Source organism: Lichenostomus cassidix, chromosome 18 (assembly GCF_008360975.1).
Source record: "Lichenostomus cassidix isolate B80296 chromosome 18, HeHo_3.0, whole genome shotgun sequence".
Lineage (NCBI taxonomy): Eukaryota > Metazoa > Chordata > Aves > Passeriformes > Meliphagidae > Lichenostomus > Lichenostomus cassidix.
Genome location: NC_139498.1, coordinates 8,536,565 through 8,548,605, shown reverse-complemented (window position 1 = coordinate 8,548,605; position 12,041 = coordinate 8,536,565). Strand labels below are relative to the sequence as shown.

The window sequence follows — 12,041 nt, the reverse complement described above, 5'->3', positions numbered from 1 at the left end:
TACTAGTGCAGTAATACTGTCAGTATGATTGACACAGAACTCTTTTCAGCAGCAGGAAGCTCCAAATTCAGAGTTGGTGAAACTTCACTCAAAGCAACCTAATTGCACTGAAATGTGACAGATATTGAAACAACAGGCAGAGAATGAGCAAGGTCTGTTTAGCATCAGGACTCAACATATTTTTTCCTCTTTTACACTTTAGCAGCTCCTAAAACCAAGCTAGCAGATAACCTGTGTGCTTCTGAATCACCTCTTCCTGCAGGAGAGACCAAAGCCAAAAATTCCTGTGTGTCACTTCAGGGATGCATCTCCACCCTTCGTGATCTGTGTGAAGCTGGTGAGTTCCACCTTTGGCTTTATCTGCAGCAGCAGCATTTGCTCCTTAGGAAAATGAGTTCCTATTGACTGTAAGTAGCTTCTCTCAGAAGCTTTTGCTATACAGTTGAATGGCCTTTTTTATCAAACTGATTGTGCAGGGTATTTTGGGGATTTAAATCAGCAGTATTAGGTAGAATTAAGAATAAGAAAAGGTACAGTTTCTGTAAAGGAGCTCGATCTCCCTTTCCCAGTACCATTATATGCCCAAATGAGCACATGCACTCAGCCTCCTTTGGGCCAAGGATTTTGCAGCCCCATGCATGGCAAAGCCTTTGTTTTTAAAATCAGACCTTAAAAGCCACTTTGTTTGACACTGCCAGTTCTGAAACATCTTCTGTGCCTGACTGTGGTAACTTATTTCAACAGTTTAATTGCCCTGATAACATAATTAGAATATGCTAACCAGCAGTTATTTTGCTGTTTTAACACAGTGTATGGGATAACACAGCTTTAAAATAGCAAATACATTGCAGTGGTGAACACTAATAAAAACCTCTCTGAGAGCAACTAAAACCTGCAGCTACACACAAACACTGACATTCTAACGCTGTGCTAGATCTCTTCAGAGATGGATTAGCTGAATCTCATCTCCTCTGGTACAGCCTGCTTTTAACTCGGCACTCCCAACCTCATGATCAACTCTGAGATCATCACTCTGGGTTGTAAAGCCAGGCTGAAAGTGCCTCAGGGCATTATCATGTATTGTTGGTTGATAAATCTTGGATCAGCAAGTACTATTACAACTAATTTGATTTTTCATACTGCATATAATGGTGGGTGGAAGTCCCCAGACAAAACATCTGTGCAACCTGTTCTAAAGCACATTTAATCTGTGAAGCTCTTACAATGAGACTTATTATACAACATCTTGTCTGCAAACTCTGGTCTGTGACTTCAGTTGGGATTTCAGTCTGTTTTTCCCCTCATGGCCACTGAGCATTTTCTGCTTGCTTATTCTTTGCCAGCCTAAGTTCATCACCATTTTCTGAAGAAGGAAGTGTGCTTTCAGGGGCTTTATTGGCTTTTATTTTCTCTTCATGGTCGGGGATTAGTTTTCCTTTTGATACAGACAAAACCTGCATGTTTCTGTGCAGCTCTAAGAGGGTGATTTTGGAGATTAGATGTGTTTATTAAGTGGGTTGTTTACAAGAAGTGACTCTGTTGGCTATGTACTTGCAGCAGCATTGGCTCATTTATTTTTTCAGGCAGTTCCTCCCTTGTGAGCACTGGCATGGCTTTGGTACCAGAGCAAATCCTTCTGGAAGAAGCAGTCATCCTCTGATCTTTGCTGTTTTAGTTTATAATGGCTTCAGAGACAGCTGGAATTCTGCTCTGTGTAAAATTTTTGCAGAAGAGAAGGAAAGTGTGGCTTTAGCTGGTCAGAGCAGCACAGCCCTGCAGGGCCACTTCACCCAAGGGTTTGTGCTCCTTGTTCTCACTTGGAGGTAAAAGCAAAATGCTTAGAAATGCTGTATTGTGCCCTGTCTTGGCTTGGATTCCAAAGGCTGGAAATGAAAGGGATTTTTATTTTTCTGTCACAGCAATTAAACTAGTTTGATTGTATAAAGTTTTCAGAAAATTTGAGGTTAGATCTCTTACTGTACAGCCCTGCCTGGTTCTTCCAGTGCTCTGGGAGTGAAAGATTTCTCTTTAACTCTCCCACTTAATTTAGCTTCTGGTCTCTTATGTACTTTTTTAACCCCTCTATAAAGCAGGTTATTTTTTTCAGCAAGCTAAACACAACTGTTCCATATCCTGTGTCCTAACTTGTGAAATTTTGGGTTGATGGAATTATTAGTGAGACTAAAGGTCATTTCAAGGGCTGCACTTCTGAGGAGAATTCCCTGTTCATGTAAGTGATAAGTTCTGCAGATGGACTAGTGACAGTTTGGGATCTTAACTGACTTGTGAAAGGAGGACCCAGTCCTTCCAAGAATCAAATCCCACCAGCTCTGCCTGGTTTCAAGAAGTCAAACCAAAAACATACTCAATATGTCACAATTAGGGCCTTATTGCCCAGGTAAGGATTTGGTTTAGGGAAGCGAAACCCTTGCTTTAAAAGCTTCATGCCCTTGGCCCTTTCCTGTCTTTCTCCAATTTATTCATTAGTAGTTTTTAAGGTTTCTTTTATGGTTAGTAAGCATCAGACCTCAGTGATTAATTGTATGACTTGTGGTTATGTGTTTTAGTCAAATTCTGAGTCAGATTTTGTGACTCTTGTCCTCCATGGGAGACTAAAACCTTACATTTCTGGACTCAGGCTTATTAAAGATCACAGAGGAATTTTTTACTCCAGTTACTCTAGCCAAGTCTAGCATTCCAACTCCTTCAATTCCAGTTTCAGTTGGACTCCATTTCTGTAATTTCCCATCCTAAACATTCACAGTTAAAGCTTTACCACTGCTGTTCTGGCCAACCACACAAACACAAGCAACTGCTTTATCCACCACCTGTGGTGTTTTCAGCTTTAATTTTTAGGGGTTTTTTGATGACATTCCTTAAGAACAGTAGAATTAAAAGGATTCCAGGAAGACCCCAGTGCTCAGAAATGCTGAAGTTGCCATGTTTTTTTAATGACATCACTGAGGTTGCTCATGGACCAAATCTACCCAGTTCCTGTCTTGATAACTTGACTGGGACTCAAAAGGAAACACCTTTAACTCTGCAGAGTACTTCAGTTGCTTGATAAAAGGCGTTTTTTATCAGACAAGCTAATCAGTGCTCAAAATCTACCCAAACCACTTGTTTTGTCAAACTCACTCCCTTGGTCCATTTTCTGCCAATGTCTGCATTAGCAAACAGAAGAGCAGAGCTGGGCTGAGCAGCCTTTGTGTGCTCCAGAGCAGCACAAGAGTTGAGGAGTTGGCTGATATCCCCTCCATATTGATCTGAACACTGATTTTCAACCTTCCCTTAATTTTTTAATAGAAATTTTTCTGAGCCTTGGTTTATTTGTTTAGTTTTGCAAATGGGACTTTCTTCTGTGGCTTCAAGACCCAATAACCCAAACCTGTTACAACCTGAAGTGAGTTTGAACTAACTTTCTTGTTCTTCCCTCACAGGATTTGACAGGTGGAGCCTTTGAAACAAACCTGGGCATGCTGAACCTGAAGGAAGGGACAGATTATTATCACTTTAACTAAACCCGAGGTGAGGTAGTGCTACTGAAGTGTGCTGCTCTCTGTGTATCTGGGTGCAGGAAGACCTAACTCTTCAGAGGTTTAGAATTTTTCATTTTGTGCTTCATTAATTTGATCTTTGTTGTGAGTAATCCCTTTGTAAGGGAGGTCATAGTTACACCACGGGTAATGCTGTGTGCTCAGTTTTACTGTTGCACATCACTCAGCTTGACTGTTAAATTGTGTTTCTAATTGAAATACCCATCAAGCCCAGGGTTACCAGAGCACTGTTACCATAGGGAAGCCTCAGACATGCCTCAGGCAAAGCCTGAAGCACTGGAAGTGCACTTTTCTGTCACACACTGCTTGGGGCCCTCACCCCTGCTCTGCTCCCAGCACATTCCCAGCTCCCAGAGCAGCTGCCAGTGTTTCCTGGGGCTCTGCAGAGGGCCAGGGCTGAGCTTCAAGGGGAGCATCCTGGGATTTGGGGCTGTGAGAGCAGCACAGCTGTGTCTGTGCCAGCACCTGCCAGCCAGGTGAGTCCATGTGCAGCTACTCACCCTTTTCACTGCACCTTCTGGTGGTTGCAATACTCAGGCTGTGCCAGCACATATTGTGCTGCAGCAGAGAGCTACAGGTATAACTTGACAACCCCAAAAGCTTTCAGGAATGTTCCAGACAGTTCCCTGTTGGAGGCAGTGCAGCAGCACAGGGGCTGTGGGTGCAGAGCACTTCCTCCTGTGGCCAACGCCAGCTGCTGCTCAGTGGGAGCTCAGAACCACTTGAGCAAGTCACTGAATAACCCTGAGCTCCACTAATTCCAGCTGCCAGTCCAGCTTGCACGAATCCTTAAGAAGCATTGAATAATCTCATTTATAGTTACTTTCTTCAAAAACAAACAGAATCTGAGCCAGCCAGGTTCGAGCTTTGCAAATGAACACCTGCGGTTTGCAGCAGATACTTCACAGAGAAACTGCCTTGGGTTTAGCTTCTCTGCCTGGATTTTTCCTTCTTTTCAAATTTGTAGAGATGGGTCTGTATACACACAGCCACTGTTCAAGTGTTGGGATAGTGGGATTTACTGACAGCCATAAAATAACAGTATCATTACAGTGTGGTGTGGCCTGTGCATTTGTCCTCCTCATCACATTAAAGATCAATGCTGGAGCCATTTCATTTTGTAGGGGTTAAGAAATGGGCTGAATTCCTGGCTGAATTCCTTTTTCAAAGGCAAGTTTACCACAAAAACAATTTGAATTAGTTTTATAAAAAGCTGTTATGAGAGGCTTTGACATCAGCTGAAGTGAAACCTGGGTTTTTTTTGTTTGACTATGACATAGGAATGCCAGACTTCTCCACAGGGACACTTGCTGCTCGGGATGATTTCAGTGTCACTAAGTGTTGCCATTCTTACCCCTGGAAAACAAATCCTTAGGAGCCCAGTGCAGCAGGTCAGGTTTAATTCTCAGTGTGTGTACAAGCACAGGCTCTGTTCAGCTGGGGAAGTACAAACCACTGACACCAGACAGGTCAGTGTGACAGAGTATGACAAGAACCTGCCAGACAGCAACATTAAAAACTGAAAACAAGGAATTTTGGTTGTCTTCCTGTGGCACATCTGTGCTTCCAGACAGGCTCTGCCTCTTCTGCCCAGCAGTGCAGCTCAGCTCCTGCTGAGATCCAGCATGTTGGGATGCCAGGGCTCAGCCTCCTCCCATCCTGACAGCACAGCAACCAGGAGATCCAGGCTGCAGCCCTGCTGGGGCTGCTGCTGCCTCATGCTGAACTCTGCCAGAGAGAAAGGAAAAGGACAGGTCACATGGAGCAGGCCTGTGCCATCACTGTCCTGCCACTGTCTCAGCCATGGAATTGAGTGACCTGAACAGAAAATACAGACAGAGCTGTGATATTTAGTCCTTTTAACACCACAGTTTAACTACCCTCCAGCAAGTTTTAGTTGTACAAAATTTAAAGGAGTGGAAAGTGTTGATTTCAGCTGAAGCCAACTTCATTCATCCTGTCATGCTTGGCCTCCTCTCACTCGTGCTGGGCAGAGTTCTGGGCACTGGTGGGAGCAGCACTGGGGACATGGGGACAGCTGGGCCATCCTCATCTTCATTGGCACCATGAGCTCAGCTCAGCAGCTGCAGGGTCAGCTCTGTACTGAAAGTTACACTATTTGCTTATGTTAAGGGCAGCAAAAAGGTAAAGTTCCAAACTGAGCACAGAATCCCCAGACTGTACCTGTACCAGTTCCATTGCAGGTAAATGGATGTATATTTAGATATTTCTTATTATTTAGTTTATCCTAGAGTCAGTTTTCTCCTGAAGTGTCAGTCTTCTCTCAGCCTTCAATAATTAAGGATTAAAATAAGGGGGTTTTTGAGATCAGAATGCATCTTGTAAGATCTCTCTTTTGTGCATAACCTTTCTATTACTTGATTAGAAAACCTTTAAAAGCAACACTCAGGTCAGTTTTTGTTCTAAAAACAATTCCTTGTGTGGGCAGGAGGTTCAGACTCTTGTTTTCCAGAATCATTTCCAGTTGAGGTTTCTTAAAATTGTACTAAAAGCAGATGGTAAAAACTGAAAAACGAGTAAAGAAACTGCAGTGGGGCAGCAGGAGGGCTTTGAAAGGTATTCATAGATGTCTTAAGAATAAGTCTTTAAAGAAAGATAAATATTTACATATATGCAGTAACATGTACTCCTTAAAACACTAATAACCTCTTCCAGAACCCCTGCCAAAGCAGAAAGTTCTGTACTTCTGAAATGCTGAGCCAGTAGGCAATTCTAGACTATCTGCACTGGAATGATGTGGGACCTACAGCTGGATGTGTCATCTGTCTCCCTATGAATAGATTCTTTTAAAATATATAACATAGATATAAAAATATAGCATATAAAACATAACATAAAACAATGTTAAAATATATATTTTATATAAATATACTTAAAAAAAAAACATTATGTTTTTGTATCCTGTTCCTCCTCAGAGGCAGTGCTGGAATCCTGTGGTTTGCACAACACCTCATGCCATCATCTTCCTGTTGAAATTGAGACGTTTTTGTCTTTTCCCTTTCCCCAGGAAGGGCAGAGGAGCAGAGTCTGCACATCTGTGTCTGGAATGTTGCGCTGCCAGCATGGAATGCTCTCTGGAATGAGGCTGGAAGGGCCTAAGGCAGCAGCAGCTCCAGCCATCCCATGTGCTCTGCAGCTGCCTGGGAGCATCCCCTGGGGCACATGGCACCTCCATGACCAAACCACCCCTGCAGCACATTGCCACCACACTGCCACCTCACCTTGGGCACCAGCTGGGGTCTGGGCACTTTCATGAGGTCACAGAGGCAGTTGCGTCTCTCCCTCACCACGGGCAGTTCTGCTTCCCTGCCAGAGGAAAGGGTGTTTTCAGTTAATTCATACACACCATTCAACTCCTTAAGTGATCCTTGTCACCACTGCACCACAATGTGTGTGTCCTTTCATGCACATTTCAGATTGGAGGAGTTTGTGTTGTGCCACATTTAAAGACGAATGTACCTTTGTTGTACCATCTTAAGCCAGATAAATCATAAATACACACCAGATCTGCCCCAGGTAACCAGCTGATGTTAGAATGTCCAAGACTATTCTGTTACAGAGTTTTATATTAAAAAACCCACTTATTTGTACAACCCTTTTGATTAGAAGTTCACTAATTTATTCTCTAAAGTTACTGGATTTGGGGAAGACTCTCCACAGAAGCTTTCTCTTGAAATAAAAAATCCAAACATAAAACTTACAATCTTTTAGAAAGTTGCAGAAATGGCACCATGTCCATGAGACAATTACCTCAAAACCTGTCAGTTACAAAAAGCCCCAAATCCCCAAATCCCCACAAGCAGCATTGTTTCCCATGTGGCAAAAGCCTGCCCCTCAAGCTGCAGTGCTGGGAGGTTCTGGTCCTGCTCACCAGGGCAGGACACTGATTTAGGTTTTCTTAAGCAACACCTGTAAATGACCAATTACAAACTTAACTCTTGTTAAATTTGAGTCGAAAACTCTTGTTAAACAGAGTCCAAAACTACAGAGAAAAAGCAAAAAAGGGGCAAGTTAGAAATAACTTGAGCTTTTTTCTTCCACACCTTGGACGATTAGTCTTACTACTGGAAACCTTCCTGTGGCTAAACAAGATGTATTATTTATAGAGTAATTTGTTTAAACTCTGCATGACACAATCGTATGATAAAGTCTCTGCAGTCCCAACAAGGAAAATATGTATATCCCAGTAATTACCATATTCCTTCAAATTCTAATTTGTCTTCCTGCTGCTAATATTTAGGGTAATTCAGATTTTAGACTGATTATTTTAGCACTGAGAGAGCTTGAGGAAAACAAGCAGCTTGTTCTGACACTCAGCAACAACTTCAAATCTCTTCTGTAAACAGCTCAAATCTACCCAGATAAAACAATTAAGTTTTGAGTAAATGAGCTCTTTGTCTTTCATCTCAGAGCAATGACCACACTGCAGCAGGGTACTCAGGGCTTGCTCCCAGCCAGAACAAGCCAGGCACACCCTGAAAATGACAGGGTGAAAACAGAGTATTTATTTCTCTGGAGTGTTTTTCTGAAGAAGTGTTTTGCTTTGATTTAGTAACCCAGTTGTTTACGAGCAGAGCTGAACTACCACTGCTTTTTCTGTAGCACTGTGAATGTTGGCCCTGTCCCCCTCCCTTGGTGACAGCACCCATCTCACCCTGCTCCACAGTGTCTGGTAACTAGCTCTTTCTGCAATTCCTGAGCAAACCTGCTCTTAAATGCAGGTTTCATAATGGAGCACTGAATCACACCAAACACAGGCCTGAACTTCCATGTGCAGTTAAACCAGGAATTGTAACCACAGGCAGAATTGCTGGTCACCACTCCTTCAAACCTGAGACTCATGTTCTAATTTTGCACTGGAAAATTCAGAAAAAGAGCAGCAGACACCCCTCACAATGACAAATTTAGCTTTCTTTTCACAAATCTAAAGGTATTTAAGCTCAAGCACAGAAATAAACTGGAAAGTGCATAGAAGTCAAACACTGTAACACACAGTCTGCAAATCTGCCACCCAGCCTTAAGGTGTATTTGTTCTTTGATTTTGTCTGGGGTAAATTAATTTCCATGAAATGTCAATGAAGACAAAAAGCTATTTAATATGATGACTAAATAAATTCTATATTTTTCTATATCTGTCTGTTCTCTTTGAGTGCTCTTTGGGGCAGCAGCCCCCTGACCCAAGTCTGTGATGAAGGAAATATGTTTAACAAGGCAGCAAAACGAATAAACTAATTATTACCTTAAAACTCCGTATTTCCTCAAAGCTCCCAGGCAATGCAGCCTTTTGTCAACCTGCCCAGCTGATGACAATGCTCAATGCTAGAATTTGAGGGAGGGGAAATCTAGTGCCCAAATCCTGGTTCCCTGCTCCTGTCACTGCAGAGGTGCTGAAGGAATCATTCCTTTGCTCTGAAAGTCACTGGACTGTGCTCATGGAGAACAGGAGCCTCTTTCCCTGCCCTTGGAAGAAGCTAACAGTACAGGTAAGAGTAGGTAAAAAAATGAATTACATTCTTTAAAGAGGCTCTTTAATTCATGCCATCCTATGCCTGGGAAACTTCTAAACTGTTCCAATTCCAAATGTTTGCCTGAATACAACGCTTGTAGCATGTTGAGTAATTACATTTCATGGGAGATTTGAGCTGTTCTGCTAATTCTGTTGTTTTCCAGCTTGCAGAGATCCTTCCTTTCCCCAAATCCTGCCAGTGCTCATAAATGCCAAGAAACTGTCTATGCAGTTGAAGTTTGACTGTTTGCACAGCCCAGTCTCTGGTTCATGGAAAACTTCCAAGATTTCCTCCCTTTTTATGTTGTTAGAAAAATATGGGCATTTTATTTTATCTAATGGTGATTTTATACATCCCCCTTCCAGTGGGACAATATCCTGGAGAGTTCTTCAGAGCAGAGGAATTCCTTGCAGCAGAGCTTTTGTGGCCTGGAAGCAATAAAGAGCTGAACCTACAGTATCACTTCTTACAGTTTCCTCCCCCACAGCGTTCAAAGGCACAGAATTGTGGTAAGTGCAGGGCACAGAGGTTATTTCAGCTCTCAGTGCTGCCAGGCAGTGCTGCACTCACCAGTTGGTGTCACTGAGGATGGCCATGGCCTGCTCCACGATGGCTGAGTCCACCACATCTCCATAGGTGAGCAGCATCTCATACACCTGGCTGGCTGTTGTCTTGCGGATCTGCGGGAGACAGAGACAGCATGAGCAACCAGCAGAGCCACACAGAGTGCTGAGCTGAAGGGAGCCACAGGATCATCCAGTGCAGCTCTGGCCCTGCACAGACACCCCAAAATCCCACCCTGGGCATCCCTGGCAGTGCTGTCAAAAGACTGCTGGAGCTCTGGCAGCCTCAGGCTGTGCCCATTGCCTGGGGAGCCTGGGCAGTGCCAGCACCCTCTGGGGGAAGAACCTTCTCCTAATGTCCAAGCCAGACCTCCCTTGACACAACTTCAGGCCATCTCCAGGTCCTGTCACTGTCACCACAGAGGAGAGATCAGTGTCTGCCCCTCCTCTGCCCCTCACAAGACCTCTGCAATGAGTCTCCCCTCAGTCTCCTCTGGCCAAACAGACCAAGTGTCCTCAGCCACTCCTCATACAGCTTCTCCTCAAGGCCCTCACCATCTCCATGGCTTCCTTTGGATGCTCTGATCCATAGGGAAGAGTCCAGTGCTGCTACTGGTGCCCCATACTGGCTGTCATGTGGTGGTGGACACAGAATTCACCTCCTGCCTCTGACAGGGATTTCCTGCAGGAAGGGACCTCATGCCAGCACCCCATGGAATTCCTGCTCCTGCACTCACTGCAGTATCTCCCACTTGGAAAGCCACACCTCTGTCCCTCACAGGGAATGAATTCAAAGGTGAAACTGCCCCAACTGGAACATTCCTTGCAGTGAGTCACTGAGCCAAAGCCTGGCTCTAACCCTGGTTGCTGTAGGCTCACAAAACACATCTCCCAGTCTGGAGACTGGAGGAGGCAGCAAAACTCTTGGAAAAGCTGATGGAAGATAGATGGCTGATGCAGTGAGCACTGTCAGCCTGTTGTGCTCCATGTTCCAGAGCAGGTTGTGCTGGAATATGAAATATTGTATTTTCCCAAAGCATGGGGAGGAAGCACTGCTGTGTGCACACACAGAGCTGGCCAGGCTGACTGCTGGAGCACAACAGCTGGAAAGATGCTAAATGGAAAATGGGTGCTGCAAAATCACAACAAAAACTGACTTTTTTCTTGACAAAAGCCTAGTGGCAACCAAAGGAAGGCAAAGGAATTACAGGGTTATATCTGGACTAGCAAAACCAAATCAAATTGACCCATCTGTAAAAACTACACACATTTGTGATGTAAAATACCAATAAGCCATGAAATTGAAATTATCTCTCTCAATTTCTTACAATGTGCCACTACAGCAAAGGATTCCTCATGGAGCAAGTACACACAACATGGAAATGGAATAGAAACCTGAAGTATCCAACTTTGTAGAGTCAGGGCTCCCAGACTTTGTGCAATGAGAAAACCAAACCCCAAACCTTCCTGAGTCAACATAGATTGTAAAGGACTAAAATAATATGATTGCATATAAAACACATATTATCTCTTGTACATACCCAGATTTTTGTGCCCTCTTAGTTATTGGGAAAAGGTAAAAAGTCTGCTAGACCTTCCTGTACTGCACCAGCTTTTGTCACACCTGACAAAAAATGTTTATTTTTCTTGAACCAGACCTACTCCTGTGTTGCTCTCAGAAATGTCACAGAACTGTACAAAGAACTAACAGTAATTTATCTGATTGGAGCTTTCAGCACTAGATGGTGAACAGATTCACCCTGGGCTCAGGGCTGTGAAACAGAAACAAATGGCTGAGGCACCTGCATTGCTCCCAGTTAAACAAGCAAGGCCCGGAGGTGGAAGGGCAGAACTGTGGCACATCAGGGACACAGCCTTCAGCCTGTTTCAGGGGCAGCACTGCAGAAAGCTGATCCTCAAGAAATAAAGCCTGTTCTATACATTAATACCTGCTAAAGAGAATGCTGCTTTAATACACTTTAAATTATTTTTCATTTGTAAAGTATTGAAAAGAATTGGGTTAATAATATGTGAAGTCTTCAGTACTTACTATAGGAAAGGGATGGCAAAGGAGGAGAAACAACTGGAAGAAAACTTTCTCTCTCATGTCTCCTTGAAATTGAATCAGGCCACAAAACCTAGAAAATATCAGGAAAAAACAGATCTGTTATAACTGCACAATTTTGAGGACCAGGATGAAGATGTGTATTGGGAAAAAGGCAGGGAGGGGAAGCTATGCTGCACAGGAAATCCCAGCTCCAAGTGCTGTGAGAAAGCAAATATTGAGGGTGTCTGTGAGATCCTGGTGTGTGACTGAGCTGCCACAGGCACAAGTGTGGGGGTAAAGGCACTGAGCAGCACCAGAGTGTCACTAAAACCCACCCTGCAGCAGG

At 43.7% G+C, this 12,041-nt stretch overlaps 2 protein-coding genes across 4 annotated transcripts in view; one reads left to right on the top strand and one right to left on the bottom strand.

Annotated features, from left to right (window-relative positions):
* Positions 1-8,709, top strand: part of QTGAL (queuosine-tRNA galactosyltransferase) — a 114,761-nt gene extending 106,052 nt beyond the window's left edge. Inside the window, exons 11-13 of one of the 2 annotated variants that reach the window (XM_085077928.1) lie at positions 263-337; positions 3,441-3,528; positions 4,400-8,709. In XM_085077928.1, the coding sequence (XP_084934054.1) occupies positions 263-337; positions 3,441-3,521 (156 nt within the window). In that variant the 3' untranslated portion in view covers positions 3,522-3,528; positions 4,400-8,709. The remainder of the gene's footprint in view (positions 1-262; positions 338-3,440; positions 3,529-4,399) is intronic. The other variant, XM_085077927.1, reaches the window with a different exon arrangement.
* Positions 4,941-12,041, bottom strand: part of TBCD (tubulin folding cofactor D) — a 115,908-nt gene continuing 108,807 nt past the window's right edge. The window contains exons 37-40 of one of the 2 annotated variants that reach the window (XM_085077925.1): positions 11,699-11,786; positions 9,656-9,765; positions 6,800-6,884; positions 4,941-5,285 (exon numbers count right to left, since the gene is read on the bottom strand). In XM_085077925.1, the coding sequence (XP_084934051.1) occupies positions 5,274-5,285; positions 6,800-6,884; positions 9,656-9,765; positions 11,699-11,786 (295 nt within the window). In that variant the 3' untranslated portion in view covers positions 4,941-5,273. Of the gene's footprint in view, positions 5,286-6,418; positions 6,885-9,655; positions 9,766-11,698; positions 11,787-12,041 lie in introns of those variants that run through there. The other variant, XM_085077924.1, reaches the window with a different exon arrangement.